This window comes from Telopea speciosissima, chromosome 11 (assembly GCF_018873765.1).
Source record: "Telopea speciosissima isolate NSW1024214 ecotype Mountain lineage chromosome 11, Tspe_v1, whole genome shotgun sequence".
Lineage (NCBI taxonomy): Eukaryota > Viridiplantae > Streptophyta > Magnoliopsida > Proteales > Proteaceae > Telopea > Telopea speciosissima.
Window position 1 is genome coordinate 10625543 of NC_057926.1, and position 17483 is coordinate 10643025.

Below are 17483 nucleotides of genomic sequence, written 5' to 3' on the forward strand. Positions count from 1 at the left end.
TGACCTAGCTGAATTACCTAGTTCATAGCAGATCCTGGTTATTGGCTTCTAGTTCGTCTCCTACCAATCTCGAACTATATTATATATATATGTTGGGCCTTTGATCCATGGTTTTCAATGTAATAGGTCATTTTTATGGACCTAAAGTATGGGTAATAGGGTTGCATACGGGATTAGCTGTTTTAGTTTCATACTAAATTTTATTTTCATGTTTTTGTGTTTTAAATTGAATCAGACCAAAGCTGGTTTGAACCAATGATTCAATTTAAGTGAATTATATAGATTTCTTAAATGGTTTTAGTAGTCATGTGACAACTTAAGTTGTGACATAGTGTCCCCCTCTTCACGGTTTTGAAAGGGGAGGTAGTCTTGTGAGTAGAATCGGCTAGGGGATTTGTACTCCTAGGCTGAATAGGATTTTGGGCTTTTGGCCTTTATATATAAAGGAAAACCTTGGGGGCTCTTTAACCTCACAATCATAATTGTCAAGGCGTCGCCTACGCGTCCAGGCGCCTTGGTCGACTTGGGTGCCTTGGATGCCTTAGTCGTCTAGTTGGAGTCGCCTTGATTTTTTACCCTCTCCGAATGCCTTGGGTTGCCTAGACCCTTGACAACTATGCTCACATTTTTGAAATCTCTCTCCAAGGCTGTTGTTGTATTACGTATTATTTAATTATTTTATTTGACATATGTTACTTATATTACTATAGTTATTTAGGTAATTATTTAGGGAGGTTATTGGAGTTGTACGTGAGGAGTGAGAGATATGGGAGAAGTTTTAGGAGTTAGTAACTACTTGTTTGGCTTTGCCTATTTAATAGGCTACTATGAAATGGAAGATAGAAAATTGAATTCCCTAATTTATCTCTTAGAGATGAGGTAGGCTTCCTCACTCAAGCCAGATGCCCTTGCTTCGTCCGTAAAGCATATTCTCTCTCTCTTTCTCTCTCCCTATTATTTCTCTCTTTTTTTTTATTTAATTTTTAGATTATCTTTGCACGTAACATGCTGCAACTTGTCTTTGTCTTGTGTTTGATCAAGGCTGACGGAATCAGTGTTTGATCCATTAGACACCTTGCAGTGGGAAGCCCGGGTGGTTCGAATTGGTTACTTGTTTTTCTCCATTGCTGTTACATTCAAGTCCTGGTTTCAAGGAGTATTCTACATCAACGAGGAAATTCTGGTCAAGTTTGTTCTTCAATAACCAAGTAAGTTGAACCTGAAACAAACCCTAACCACTCTCTACTTCTCCTCTACACCATCCATAACCTGCCCAGCATAACGTAACCATCAGAACACTACCAAACCTTGACTGAGTGTCCTTCCTGCCCTTTGGAAGGTTCAATCCAACTCTGGTCCTAATCTGTGCAGGTCAAGTGCAGAAGCTGAATACCGAGCCATGGCACAAGGAGTTTATGAACTACTTTGGTTAAAGATCCTTCTCAAAGATCTGAGTATTACTTTTGAAGACCCCATGCAACTTTACTGTGACAACAAGGCTGCAATCAGCATAGCCCATAATCCAGTTCAAAATGATCGAACCAAACATATTGAGCTGGATCACTATTTCATCTAGGAAAAGCTTGAAGAAGACTTGATATGCATACCTTTTGTCACTACTGAAAATTAATTGGCTAATGTTTTCACCATGGGTTTAACTTCTACGTCATTTCATCCAGTTGTATAAAGTTGGGCATGCGAGATATCTATGCACCAACTTGGGGGGGAGTGTTAACGGATGACCCAGTAACCCGTGACCCAGACCCAGAAACATTAGTGTGTCTAGGCTCATTATGCACATATTGCACATGTTGATTATGTTAGGATTTATTTCCAGATTGTAATGATCTATGATTATAAATAAAGAGGTGGCCTCTGTCTATTTGATTAGCCGAAATCATTCTTTTCTCTCGTCTTTCTCAACTTCAACTTGGAATGAAATATTCCCTTAATGGGTTCTCTAGTAAAAAATGTCAAGATTCCCCACTCAAGGATTTGAGACTCGGGACAAAGAACATAGGAAAAAAATTTGGGTTTTAAAACCCTTCTGCAAGTCATGCGTATCGGATCCAATCACCCGATTAGAATGGGTCATCCGATCCAGCTATTGATTCATAAAATCTGGACAGGATCAGTCTAATCTCGGGATCAGCCTCGGCCGATACCGATCCTATCCAATCCGCCCGATATTGGCTGATCCGATCCAAGATTACAAACCATGATTGGAAGTGAGAATGAGGGGATGTAGGAAGGAATCTCATGTTTCAGAGACGGGCGGAAACGTATAGTGTCCTGGAGGTGTCTTCTGTATTCAGAAAGTGGCTTTTCAAAGAGCAGGAGAAGCAGTTGAGAATAATTTGATTGAACTTATACATAAGAAGTTGAGCAAAATCTGATTGAACTTACACATAGGCAGTCGAGAGTTTTGTGATTGAACTATAGATTCAATCTTTAATGTTTATTAAATCTAATAAGGTCTGAATAAGTTGAGAGTTCATACGGGTGCTCTCGCTGGACTTTCAGACTGGAGCTAAAGGTGTTAGTTTTAAATAATATTCACACTTTCCACTTGTTTCAATTTTTTTAGTTAATGATTAATGTTCTACCTGTGGAGGTGAATTTTTATCCTTGGACTGATTGTAGTTTGTACAAATAGGTGGCAGGATCTTTCTACCATCATGTCATGACCTATTCTACTAATGTGACTGATGATCCTGATACCCATGAGGATTTCAGACCCACCAGCAAGCTTGTTGGATCTGACCTTTCTAAAGAGGCCATTGTTGAGCAGGTATATGTTTGCTATCTGCTAGAGCAGTTTCTTTATGATATATCTCAATTGACCATGGTTAACTTTATATTGCTCCTCCAGGTTAGCTTCTTTAATCTTGTGTTCCTCATTTATGGATTGTGGCAACTTTTTGGTGTGCAGGATGTCAAGGAAAATCCTGTGATGATTTATATGAAAGGCGTTCCTGATATGCCTCAATGTGGATTTAGTTCACTAGCGGTTAGAGTACTGAAAGCATACAGTAAGTATTACAATTGTGTCCATCTTTTTAGTTTTGCCAGGCTCATTAATTGAAATTCATATTCTTTGGGTCCCATATGTAATAATGCTTTTTTAATGTACCTTATAGCGAGTATTGAAAAGTTTTACATTTTCCTAATTTCCCAATTTTTGTTCTCATTATTTCAAAAGTAGCTGCATTAAAATTTTCCAAAATGTCCATAATACTAGTGGCAATTACCAAAAATATTAAAAAATTTGGCATAAATTTACCAATATTTCACAGCACATTTTTCTCCTAAAAAATTCCATTAAAAAGTGCCCATTATGTCTCTTTATATGATTTTGATACTGGATCTCTTGAAGAGATGGTGTGTAACTTTAGTAACAATAGGACTGAAAGGGAGGTGGTGAAAACTGATGATAGGGAGATACCGAAAAGTGAAAGTTTTAGGTGCCTAGGTTCAATTATAAATGAGAAGGAGAAATAGAGAATGATGTTTGCATATAATTAGGACAAAGTTTTCTTCCACCCATAGAGGATGGTTCACCCACCATCCTAGGGTTCACAAACCCCTTCTAAAATTTGGTATGTTCCAAAATACCCTCCTGATAACCATTCTCGCCCTCTCCCGCCCCTTGGTGAATGAGATCCCATTCACCATGGGTGGAGGGAAACTTGGTCCTAATTAGAATATGGTGGATAAAGTAGACGGGTGCATTTGGAGTGTTGTGTGATCAGTAGAAAAAAGAGCATCCTAGTGCGCAAGGCTCCCGCTACTGCAGGGTCTGGAGGGGCAAATGTACGCAGCCTTACCCAATGCTTCGCAAGAGAGGATGTTTCCAAGTTTTGAACCTGCAACCATCAAGTTGTGAAGGAAAATTTTATAGGATAATTATACGACCAGAAATGATGTATAAGCTGAATGTTGCAAAATGAAGGAACAACATATAATTATATAAACATGCTATTTTGCAGCTGAAATAGCATGTTCTTCGCCGATGATATCGTTTTGGTAGATGGGACAAAAGCAAGGAATGCTACGTTAGAGTTGTGGAGATCAACCTTGAAAACAAGAGGCTTTAAGATTAGTAGATCAAAGACGGAATATATGATGTGTAACTTTAGTCATACTATGCAGGATGATGACATGGTGAAAATTGAGGAGAGAGATACTGCCAAGTGACTGTTTCAGATATTTGGGGTCTATCATACACAAAGAATGTGACATAGATGATGATGTTTCTCAAAGAATTAAAGTGGGATGGATGAAATGGAGAGGTGCGACTGGAGTACTGTGTGACCGATACATTCCCCTAAAGCTTAAAGGAAAGTTCTACAGGACTGTTGTCCGACCTGCTATGATGTATGGGGCGGAATGTTAGGTAATTAAGAAGTGCCATATAGCGAAGCTTTGTGTCGCAGAGATGAGGATGTTAAGATGGATGTGCGGCAAAACTAGGAAGGATACAGTGAGGAACGAACTTATTAGAGCTGATGTGGGAGTTGCCCCAATCAGCAACAAGCTTCGAGAATGTCATCTGAGGTGGTTTGGCCATGTGCAATGGAGGCCTGGGGACGCCCCAGTAAGGAGAAGTGATCTGATTCCAATTGAAGGAGCTAACAGATCTACGGGCAGGCCTAAAATGACAATAGGTGAGGTTGTGAAGATGACATGCATAGTTTGGGTCTTATGCCAAGTATGACCTTAGATAGAGCCTATTGGAGGACAAGGGTCCACGTTGTCAACACCATTTAGCTGAGATTCTCCTGATTTCCTGGGCTATCCTCTCTCCTCTTACTTTCATCATTCATTTTTCATTTCTCACTTTTCTTATGTCATTTCTTCATTCCTCTTACTTTCCTTGATCTTTGTGTGTATCTTTGTTTTACTTAATTTGTTCTGAATGGATCTATGTACCCTGACACCATTTAGTTGGGATAAGGCTGAGTTTGTTGTTGTGTTGTGTTGTATTTTGCGGCTGAAATGAGGATGTTGAGAATTGAGATGGATGAGTGGTAAAACTAGAAAAAATAAAATAAGGAATAAACAAATTAGAGCTAATTTAGGTGTAGCTCCAATACACGATAAGTTGTGAGAAAGTTGTTTGAGGTGGCATGGAATTGTGTAATGGAGGCCTTTGAATGCTCCAGTACGGAGGGGTGATTTGATTCATATTGAAGGAGCTAAAAGAGCTAGGGGTAGGTAATGTAAGGCTAGGTATGGATTCCCAATCCCAATTAGGAACTACAACAACTCCAACCCCAGGTCTGATATCAGTGTAACAATAACCCCCAAATCAGTAATAATGTAATATAAACCCAAAAAGTAGCCAATTGGCTGGGACAATAACCCCCAAATCAGTAATAATGTAATATAAACCCAAAAAGTAGCCAATTGGCTGGGACAGAATAGGGTTTAACTCCCGCAAATAAGTGATAAACAAAACACCAATAATCAGACAATAACTAGGGCATAAACATCAACCCAAACCAAGCCCAAATAGCCAGGAATCAATCACCGCTATCAGACTGAAACATGGACAGAATAGCAGTTATCTGAGACCTGGAAAGTTAGGTTAAAAGTGGAGAATTCTAATAACTCACAAACCAGAATTTGGAATGGCCTCAAAATTTGATCGAAGGGAACTCCTGGGGTGCTGGTTGAATATTCAAAATTTGGCTCAATTCTGATGGCTAGTTTCTTAGATCTGAGGTGGTCTCAAAAATATAAACTAGTTTTCAAAATAGAAACTTAATGGAGAAATCCCAACACAGCCGGCAGATGGCTCTCTGAACAGGATCGACTGGTCCTCCTGGGAGGGGAATGATAACCCTAAAGGTGCAGCAACAGTGCCCTCTTGGTTGCTGAGATATGGCAAGAACAAATTCTGAGAAGAAACACTCAGATCTGGAACCACAGGTTTGATTCTGGTTCTCTGATCAGCAGCAATATCAGCACAGGTAGGGGGGCTCAAGGAGACAAGGAATCAATCAAAACGTCACGGATAGGTCTCAGTCAGCCTTGATGGTCGCAGAAATAAATAGAGAAACAAACTAGAAAGTAGGAGGAAGAAGAGAGATCAAGTGGAAGAGGGGGGGGGGGATAGGGATAGGTGGCTATCTCAGCCTGGGCATCTCACCCTCTTTGACTCTCTCAGTCACAGCTTCTCTCAGGACAATAGGGATGCAAAAGCAAACTTTCATTCATCATAAAATCATGGGGAGACCCCTTGGGTCTATTACAATATATAAGACTTACCTTCTAAAAATAAAACAAACATTTTCTCTAAGTAACTACTTAGTTGTTGTTAGACAACCATTACAAGAGAATATTGACTTACCAAAAATAAAGAAATTACTTGCTTCCTAAGTAAATCTAACTTGTTGCTAAGCAACTAATACAATAGACAAAGTACTGATTTAGAAGGAAACAAAAATAGGAACAAAACTTGCTGCCGAAGACAAAAAATAGAAACTATATTGACTACCTAAATCCTCCCTTCAATTTGCATCTTGCTTTGATCTGCATCAGTAGGCCTAAAATGACTAGGAGAAGTGGTGAGGAAAGACATGCATAGCTTAGGGCTAGTAAAAAGTAAGGCTTTGAATAGAGCTGATAGGAGAAAAAGGATCCATGTAGTGGGCCCCTTTTAGTTGGGATATGGCTGAGTTGAGTTGAGTTATTTTTTCAAGAAATGAAATATTCAGGTTAACAATATTGACTTAGGGATGCAGATAATCACAGCAGTGGCCCCATTTTTTGGAAATAAGCTTTTGGTTGGCGTACAAATATGTTAAGCCTTTGTTCCAATGGGTTTTCTTTGTAATAGGCAACTTTAATGGGCCTCAAATATGGGTAGGAGGTAGGAATACAAGATTTGTTTTATCAGTTAGTCTAGATAGAATCCTATTCTTTATTTTTTAATTATTATTGAAGTGTTTTAGTTAGGCTGGAATAGGTCTCTACTAGTCCAGACTTGTTTAAGTTGTTTCTTTCTTATTTTATGTAGAGTTTTAGTGACTACCTGCATAGCAAGCTATTGGCTGGAGGAGTTTTAGGCTTAGTTTCATTTTTGTCTTGAATTTTTTTATTTAAGCATATGCAAGGGCTATACCTTGTACACGACCTAGTAATGAAGATGAAGCTTTGGCTCAGTTGTCTGTGGCTTTCAAACTTTCTTTTGTGGATTTAAGTGTGAATGCTATGGATTCAGAAAGGGGTGTTGGTGGATTCCTAACCCAAAGGTCAGGTGGATTCCTGATCGTATCTTTCCCCATTTATTCTTTCTATTATCTGCATCAGATTCAGGTCAGTTCTAAACTCTATTACTTGCGATTTTCTATTTCAGTTAGAATATTTCTGGTTTCAGTTTTATGCTTAATTCTAGTTTTGTTTCAGCATTAATTCTTCATCTAATCCTGCTTTGTTTGCTGATCTGAATCCCTGTTTCAGTTCTAATTACAATTCTTCTTTAAAATCTGATCTTTCAATCAAAGTTTGAAATCATTCTTCAAGTAGGATTTTTCAAATTCTCACTTTTGGGCTTAAATTTCCAAATTCTGTTTCTATTTACTGTTAGGATCTCAGTTTGCTATCTAATTATTAGATCAGTTCTCCAATACTGCAATTCTGAGTGTCTGAAATTGCTGCATATCGAATTTTGGCTTCCTGTTAGAATTTCAATTTCTTATTTCAGCAAGGATTCGTCCATACTTTGTAATTTGACTGTTGCATTATTCTACAAATTTACTGAGATATTCTCATTTATAAACAGTCCACTTGACCAGAAAATTGGCTAGATCAGACTTGCTGATCATATCGTATTAACAGCCTCTGATTGTTAGTCGTCCGTTTTAAAGTCTTTAAGTCTTGCCTCTTTGTTGTCTATGCTAGTTATTGTGACTTCTTCAATTTTATCCTCAAATTCAGGCTTTGCTTCTTTGATTGGTTTGGTCTCATCTTCCTATGGGGTGCAAATTCGAGCTCAGCCTGTACTTTAGAAGGGAAATCGGTTTTCTTATTAAGCCTCCAATAGGAGGTCTCTTTTTTTTTTTTCGAACATGCCCCCTCTTGAATTAGAACATCAAGTCTATTAACTGGTTGCCTAAACCATGGTTATTGGATAGTAAGTTCGGGTACCACAAAAAAAGGGGTATGGATACGTACTGGTATTAAACGGACTATATGGTGGTAAAGTTTGAAAAATTCAGCTCAAGAAAGCACGTATAGCAATGATACGATACATGTTTAAAACGTGTATGGATTTTCTCTATAAAAACCCTGGAGCAAAAATACATGTAGATATTCTCTATGAAACAGACATGTACACCACCTGATAAATAATAGTATGTAGACGATGATTTTTTTTTAAAAAGAAGCCTCACAATTGAAATAAACACAATATAATAATTGAATACTTAATCCCTTATTACATCCCATAAGATTATCATTTTACACATTAAAGTATCAATGGCATCGTCTCATCAAGTATAAAAAGTAACATATGATGTGTTATAGAACCATTAAAATCCCATAAAATATTATCTATAACAAGAAAATGAATATATCATCCATCATATAACCCATGAAATCCACAAAATATATTAAACTTCATATTTGGTGGTGCTTGTCTTTGAACCATATGTGAAAGGAGTATTGATGATATTTTGCAGTTGACTTAGAGTGCCACTATAGACTAGAGTGTTAATATTATCAAAGTCAATTGCAGATCCAATCCCCAGTTCGCTATCAGACCATCCCGCATCATCTTCCATTTTTGCACCCTCCTTATTTTCAATTCAAAGTCCATAATCATCTTCATTGACTGGAATCTCAACAAGTTTATCTAACTTAATTGATTCCTTATCAAAATTCTCAAATTCTTTTGATTTGGTTTTCATTAGGGAATTTATCCTTACAAATACCAAATCTCTAACATGTCAGGAGAGAGTTTGTTTCTTTCCTTGGTCTGTTTTGCTTCAAAAGCATTTCAATTTCCCTCACATGAATTAGGAACTACAAGGCTGACTCAAAATACGAAAAAGAATTTTTTTGGAATCAAGGGAATAGAACTTCCATGCATAAACCACCATATATCTACACATATAAAAAGAAATAATAGAGAATAAATTCATTATCAAGTTCCTAAAATTAAAGGAAAACGAAATAAGAATGTAACATAGAATAATAATAAATTTATCAAATTTTTTTACTTAACGTGAATGATAATCAATCATTGCCAATGAGAGTTCATGTAATAGCTTGTCATCCTTCTCATAATAGTCTTTGAATTCCCTGCCAAATGGTTTCCTGTCATTTGGAGGAACTATGATCTTTATGACAGATCATTTTGCTTTTTGCACATCACTCTGGTTGTATGAAATCTTTCCCTCATACATAAAAGAAGGATTAAGAAAAGCAACAGCCTCATGCACATGATATAATATGTTTGTCTCTTTTCTACCATCAAGCAACTACAATAACCTCCTGTAATTGTCGAGTCTTGGTTGCAACGATCTATGATAGTATTCTTTGCCCTTTCCATTGCCTCATACAAAATTGGATTTGTAGTTCCTTCACCATCTACTAAGTGAGTAAGAAACAACATTAATAAATGCAAGATCTTTTATATCGTCCACATATCGAACATTATAGTGCATCCTAAAACAGACCATGACTCTGTAATTGAAGAAATATATGCTTCAACATTCTTCCTTTCCCTTTGCACCAATTTGGTCCTCAATGTAGAGTAACTAGGGATAGAATAACTTGGACCATAACAAATAGTAGACCACATCATTTGAAGGAAACTAGGAGTCTGAATAACAAAAGACAGTTATATTCAAGATAAAAAAATTCAGCCAAGTCATCAACTCCATCTTTATTTATCTGCTTAAACATTTCATCTACAGGTGGTTGTTGGAGACTTGAAGAATGATCCATAGGTCTTCCATTGTCTTAGGGGCTAAGTAAAGAACCAACATTGCATGCAGTTGAACTTTCCCTCGTCATAACTTTCTTATTATCCTTATTTAGTTCACGAAGTGCCTCGGCTTGCACATCATCAGGCACATTGGAACATATTCTAACATCATTTCCTTTCTTACAAGCCAAATGATAATTCACTCTTGAAATACTACCAACATATTCCTTATTACAAAAATTTCATTTAAAATGCTCCTTTGAATCATCGACATTCTTCCTTAGTTCATCTCTTTGTCTAACCATTTTTGCCTAGTGCCCTAAGAAATATATAAGGAAATAAAAATTCAATAATACCAAACAACCATAAATATAAAGGACCAAAACAATAAAATATAAAATAGAAACACCATATGAAAGTAGTGTGAATTGGTGGGGTTTAATTCAGTCCACATATCAGAATTAGTTACAACTTTGAATAGTGTATAACCAAAGCTCTCTTTCTTACGGAAAACATTTCATGACTTAATTCATTTCTGATAACACATATTTTACACTTTTAAGACCATTGCATACAGAATCCTACTTTGGAACTAGCAACAAGTGTTCAAATAGATGTTCTCTTCCCCCCCCCCCCTTCCCTCCCTCCCTCCCTCCCTCCCCCTTTTTTTCAGCACAAAACTGGTGCTGGATTTTGGTTCACAAGCAGCAGACTTGAAAATGAAGAAAGATGCTGAATTGATAGCTTGTGAACCAGAAATCCAGCACCTTTGGGTTATCAAGCTATTCTGTTATGAAGAAAGTTTGTTTCAATCATAGTTGTTGTTAGAAGTTGATATGTGTAAGGGGGGAGGGAATCGTGAATTAGTAATTAGCCCTAATTCACGATTCCCCCTTGAGGGGTGTTTTTGTCTTTTCGGTGTTGACACTGCTTACCCTATTGGATAAACATATAAAGATGAATGGATTGGGGCAGTCGTAATATGAGACTGTGACTCCTACTGTTGCAGCACTCTCGTTTCTCTTCTTCTCTTCTCTTCTCCTCTCTTCTTTCTTCTTTCTCTTTATTGTTTGTTACATGGTATCAGAGCAGGATCGTTAGAGACTGATTCACGCTTCCAAGGATCGATTGTGCTCTTGTATGAAGGTTTACATCGACTGAGTTCTTCTACAAACAACTCACGTTGTAGACTCTCCAACTTTTCGGTTAAAGGGGAGCAGCACCCTAATGCTGTGTTTGATCTTTATTTAAGACTAGTTCATGATTACATGAAGAACTAGGTCTGTTGTTGGTGGTATTGATGATTTATTTTGGGGGAGAAGATTGATGAATTGAGATCAGTTTTTTATTTTTTAATCAGAAGTCAGCGATATTAAGAGTGTCCACGATTTTTCTCTTAATCGTGCCTCTTTATGTTGGTTTTGTTTGTGTGGTGATTCACGATTTGTGTTTAATTGTGATTGTTTGGAGGATAATTTTTGGGGCTGCTTCTGATTTTTTAGGCTTCTTTGACGGTTTAGAATGGGTGATACAAAGACTACGGTGACTGAAATCTCATCATCTTCTCATTGCATTATTGAAAGGAAGTTAGAAGGAATTTCTAATTTTCAGCAATGGAAGAAGGTTGTCACGTTGGCTTTGATTGGCCGTGATCAACAGGATCACTTGACGAAGGCAAAACCTGAGGCTGATACGACATGGGACACTGTGGATGCAAGGATATTGAGTCAGATGTTGAATTCGATGGATAATCAGATTGCCGACTTGGTGACTCATATTGACATGGTTAAGGACTTATGGGAGTATTTGAGTGTCTTGTATTCGGGAAAGGACAACTTGTCTCGCATTTATGATCTATCCCAGGCTTTCTATAAGGTGGATTAGAAGACCCTTAATGTCACCCAATATTTTGCTGAGTTTAAGAGGTTTTATGGGGAGCAGACATAAACTGACTTAGCATACTGACAGGAAAGGAAATGTCAGGTCTAGTCACAATCAAATAGTTGAGTTTCCCCACAAGCCTCTGATACTTATCAAGGTCATCAAGAATATCACCATCATCTGACATAAGTTTCACGTTAGGATCCATAGGTATGTCCAAAGGTTTAGAACCCAACAGTCCTGTCTCTAACAACAAGTTAAGAACATATTTTCGCTGAGAGAGCGAAATTCCTTTCTGTGATTGAGCAACCTCAATACCCAAAAAATATTTCAGTCGTCCCAAATCTTTAGTCTGATAATGCTAAAGATTATTTTTCTGCTTCTTTCAATGATTTTATGGTTAAGCATGGAATCATTCATCAGTCCTCTTGTGCTGATACACCTCAACAAAATGGTGCCGCCAAAAGGAAAAACAGACAGTTGATGGAAGTCACTCGATCTCTTCTGTTTGAGATGAAAGTGGCTAACATTTTTTGGGCTGATGCTGTTCTAATTGCGTGTTATCTTATTAATTGTATGCCTTCTACAGTTTTAAGTGGTGGTATTCCGTATTCTTTGTTGTTTCCTTCTAATCCTTTGTTTGTGTTACCACCACGTGTTTTTGGGAGTATTTGTTTTATTCGGGATCATCGTCCTCGTCGCTCTAAGTTGGATCCTAGAGCCCTTAAATGTCTTTTTGTTGGGTATTCTAAAACTCAAAAGGGGTATCGCTGTTATTCTTTTGATTTAAATATGTACTTTTACGGATGCTGTTTCTTTCTTCGAGTCCACTCCCTTTGTTGAGTCTTCAGTGCCCAATTCAGCCTTGGATGATGATCTGCCCGTATATGTTGTTGAGTCTTTTCCTTTGCAGGTTCAGTTGCCTTCAGCGCCACCTCCTACAAATACACTTGTTGTGTTTCAACGTTGCTCATCAGTCGAGGCAGCGACACCCCGGATTGCACCTTTTGATCAATATAGCAGCAGGTTTAATGCTTCTACCTCGTCTTCTTTGCCTTCGGATCCACCAATAGGTACTTCCCCTTCTTCCACTGTTCCTGTTATTTCTGATTTGGATTTACCTATTGCGCATCGTAAGGGTGTTCGGCATTGTACCGAGCATCATATCTCTAATTTCGTGTCCTATTCTGGTTTGACTTCTACTTTTGTTGCTTGCTTGTCTACTGTTGACCGTCATCCTATTCCTAAGTCTGTTACCGAGGCCTCGTCTAATCCTGGGTGGAAGGCTGCTATGACTGAGGAATTCTTTGCATTGGAGGAAAATCAGATATGGGAACTTGTTTCGTTACCCCCTGGTAAGTCTGCCATTGGCTATAGGTGGATATTTGTGGTGAAGGTCAACTCTAATGGGTCTGTGGCTCGTTTGAAGGCCTGACTTGTTGCGAAGGGATATGCCCAGGTATATGGGGTCGATTACCTGGATACTTTTTCTCTTATTGCACAGCTTACATCTGTTCGCATTTTGATTTCTTTGGCTGCTACACATCATTGGCCTTTGTTTCAGTTAGACATGAAAAATGCATTTTTGCATGGTGGTCTCTCGTCTCCATGAGGAGGTGTACATGGAGCAACCTCCTGAGTTTGTTGCTCAGGGGGAGTCTGGGAAGGTGTGTAGGCTAAAGAATCATTGTATGGACTAAAACAGTCGCCACGGGCATGTTTTGGTCGTTTTACTGATGTTGTATTGGAGTTTGGGTTGAAACAGTCTGAGAGTGATCACTCAGTGTTTTTTCGTCTTTCTGATGCAGGGAGGATATTTTTGGTTGTTTATGTGGATGATATTGTTATCACAGGAGATGATTATTCAAGTATTGAGAATTTGAAGATACATTTGGGACAGTAGTTTCAGACTAAAGACTTGGGATGACTGAAATATTTTTTGGGTATTGAGGTTGCTCAATCACAGAAAGGGATTTCGCTCTCTCAGCGAAAATATGTTCTTGACTTGTTGTCAAAGACAGGACTGTTGGGTTCTAAACCTTTGGACACACCTATGGATCCTAGCGTGAAATTTATGTCAGATGATGGTGATATTCTTGATGACCCTGAGAAGTAACGGAGGCTTGTGGGGAAACTCAACTATTTGACTGTGACTAGACCTTACATTTCCTTTCCTGTCAGTGTGCTAAGTCAGTTTATGTCCGCTCCTCGGACGTCTCATTGGGATGCAGTTATAAGGGTTTTACGCTATATCAAAAAGGAACCGGGACAAGGTCTCCTATATTCTGATCAGGGTCATGGGAGGATTGCTGGATTTTCCAATGCTGACTGGGCAGGGTCTCCGGTTGATCAAAGGTCTACTTCAGATTATTGTGTGTTTGTTGGAGGGAACCTTGTGTTGTGGAAGAGCAAGAAACAAACTGTTGTAGCTCGGTCCAGTGCAGAGTTGGAGTATCGGGCTTTGGCACATGGGACTTGTGAGCTGATGTGGGTTAAACAGTTGATGACTGAACTTGGGTTTGGTGACGATTCTCCTATGTTGCTATGGTGTGATAGTCAGGCTGCTATTCATATTTTTGAGAATCCTGTGTTTCATGAGAGAACAAAACATATTGAGATCGATTGTCATTTTGTTCGTGAGAAGCTACAACAAGGGGTTATTTCTCCTCGTCATATTCGAACGGGGGAGCAACTTGCTGACTTGTTTACAAAGTCTTTAGGGAGTGCGAGAGTAGATTATATTTGTAACAAGCTGGGCATGATTAACATCTATGCTCCAGCTTGAGGGGGAGTGTTAGAAGTCGATATGTGTAAGGGGGGAGGGAATGGTGAATTAGTAATTAGCGCTAATTCACGATTCCCCCTTGAGGGGTGTTTTTGCCTTTTCGGTGTTGACACTGTTTACCCTATTGGGTAAACATATAAAGATGAATGGATTGGGGCAGTCGTAATATGAGACTGTGACTCCCACTGTTGCAGCACTCTTGTTTCTCTTCTCTTCTCTTCTCCTCTCTTTTTTCTTCTGTCTCTTTGTTGTTTGTTCAGTTGTCAAGGCTGCAAGGCGACCCAAGGCGTTGGAGAGGTGCCTAAGCGCTTAGGCGACAAGGCACCCGCCTAGGCGTCCAAGGCGCCCTCAAGTGCTATTTTTTATTTCTCCCCTTTTCTAAAATTATTTAGTGTGCTACAATATTTTAATATGCTACAATATATACCTTATATATACTGAGAGAATTTGGGTTTTCTGGAGGAGTACGTTGCAAGTAAATATTGTGGAGGAGAATCGCCAGTTTGTCACGCTAGAATGGCTGGCTGCTAATGTGTTTAACTTCTATATCACTTTTGTCTATGGGCTTTGCACGGCGGTGGAGCGGGGGGAGATGTGGGAGGCTGTTGATCGGTTCTCAAGGTCTACCTCCCTTCCTTGGTCGGTTGTTGGTGACTTTAATGTAGTTTTAGCTCCCTTGGAGAAAATAGGTGGCAGGCCTGCGTGCTCCTTATCTTTGGATGACTTTGGTAATTTTGTTAGTAGTGCTGCCCTCATGGATACGGGGCATGTTGGCAATTTTTACACTTGGTCGAATAACCAAAATGGTGCGGGGAGGGTGCTGACCAGGCTGGATTGGTTTTTGGTGAACTCGGCCTAGTTAGCAACTTTCCCAAGGTGTGAGGTAACCCATCTCAGCAAAGCCTGTTCAGATCATGCACCTTTATGGCTCTTTGTTTCAGATCCTAGTACCCGCTCTTTTTCTGCTTTCAAGTTCCAGCAGATGTGGTTATTGCATCCGAGCTTTCATGATTTTATTAAGAGCCAATGAGAGCTGCCTGCTTTCGGCTCACCTCTCTTTGTGTTGATCTCGAAGCTTAAATGACTACATTGTGCACTTCGCACGTGGAATAGGGAGGTTTTTGGCAATATTCACCAGAAAGTCAGGGATGCTGAGGACGCGGTTAGCAGGGCAGAGGCGGCCAATGACCACCTTGCTAGCCTTGAGTCCAAGGGGGCCCTTGTGGAAGCCAGGAAAATGTTGGAGGGGGTGTTGCTGCAAGAGGAAATTTTCTGGAGGCAAAAGTCTAGGGTTACATGGTTAAAGGAGGGGTATCGAAATACTAAATTTTTTCACTCTATGGTTAATGTCAGAAGAAGGCTTAGTGGTATTCCAAAAATAAAAGCTGGTGATGGCTTGTGGATCACTGACCAAGAGGAGGTGTAGGCGGTGGCGGTGAGTCATTTCTTGGACATTTTCTCCACTCAGGGGTGTTTAGTTGATGAGGACCTGCTTTCTCACATCCCCCAGGTGGTGACGGTGGAAGACAATACCTCTTTGTAGAATTCACCCTCTTTGGAGGTGAGAGTGGCTGTTTTCTCCTTGTCAAGTGACAGTGCTCCGGGTCTTGATGGTTTCTCTAGGTATTTTTTCACGGCTTGCTGAGAGGTTGTTGGTAGTGATGTCTGGGTAGTAGTAAAGGACTTTTTTGAAGGGGGCAGTTTTCCATGAAGCTTCACCTCTGCCAACCTGGTGCTTATTCCAAAAAAGGACAGCCCTAAGGTAATGTCTGATTTTCGACCCATTGTAACTTTTCCTATAAAATTATTGCCCATATTATTGTTTCTAGATTGGCTGTGTTTCTCCCCTCCTTGGTAGCAGAAGAGCAGGGTGCTTTTGTTCAAGGCAGGTGTATCCATGATAATATCTCCATTGTCCAAGAGGTCGCCCAGGACTTGAACAGGAAGGCCCGATGAGGCAATGTGATTCTCAAGTTGGATATGGCGAAGGCTTATGACCGCTTGGAGTGGAAGTTCCTCTATTTGGTGCTCTCTAAATTTGGTTTTGCTGATGCTTGGATTGGTTTAATCAGGAAGACTATAGAGAATTGCTGGTTTTCTATATAGTTCTGGGAGGCTTTGCTTTGGGTTTCTTCAAGTCTGCTAGGGGTTTGAGACAAGGGGATCCGTTATCGCCTGCTCTTTTCATTTTGGCAGAAGAAGTTCTTAGCAGGGGGCTTAAAAATCTATTCACTGAGGGGCGGGCCTCATATTTCGTGCTTCTAAGAGGGTGTCTTGGAATCTCCCATTGCTTGTTTGCAGATGATACTATTATCTTTACTAGGGGGTGTGAAGAGCTTACTGAAATAAGTCTTGGGTTTTATTAGCAGATATGAAAGTTTTTCGGGTAGCTAGTGAATAGACAAAAAAAGTTGTTTTGTGTTGGGTAAAAGGCTTCGGTGGCTAGGGCTCGAATGGTGGGGACCGTTACAGGTTTTGTGAGAAAGGTGTTACCGATAACTAATTTGGGAGCCCCTCTCCATGCTGGAAGGCTTAAAGTTTGTTTCTTTGATGACCTAGTTGGAAAAATAAGAAACAAGGTGGCGGGTTGGAAAGGAAAGCTCTTCTCTGCTGGAGGACGTGTGACACTGTTAAAACATGTTCTTACCTTTATCCCCATCCATGTTCTTGCTACTTTGGAGCCACCGAAGGCTGTCCTAAGGAGGATCTATGGCATTTTCGTTGACTTTCTATAGGGGAGTTTGGAGTGGGGTAAGCGCAGGCACTAGGTGAACTGGCAGAAGGTTTGCAGGCCACTAGAAGAAGGGGGGGGGGGTTGGGGTTAGGTGGTTGGAGGATTTCGGCCTCTCTCTAAGGCTCAAAGGTTTATGGAGGATCCTT

The 17483-nt window shown here is 39.5% G+C and overlaps 1 protein-coding gene across 1 annotated transcript in view; it reads left to right on the forward strand.

Annotated features, from left to right (window-relative positions):
• LOC122644627 (monothiol glutaredoxin-S15, mitochondrial-like) overlaps positions 1 to 17483 on the forward strand; it is a 47406-nt gene that overhangs the window by 13894 nt on the left and 16029 nt on the right. The window contains exons 4-5 of the mRNA XM_043838007.1: positions 2657 to 2791; positions 2933 to 3032. Of these exons, the coding sequence (XP_043693942.1) occupies positions 2657 to 2791; positions 2933 to 3032 (235 nt within the window). The remainder of the gene's footprint in view (positions 1 to 2656; positions 2792 to 2932; positions 3033 to 17483) is intronic.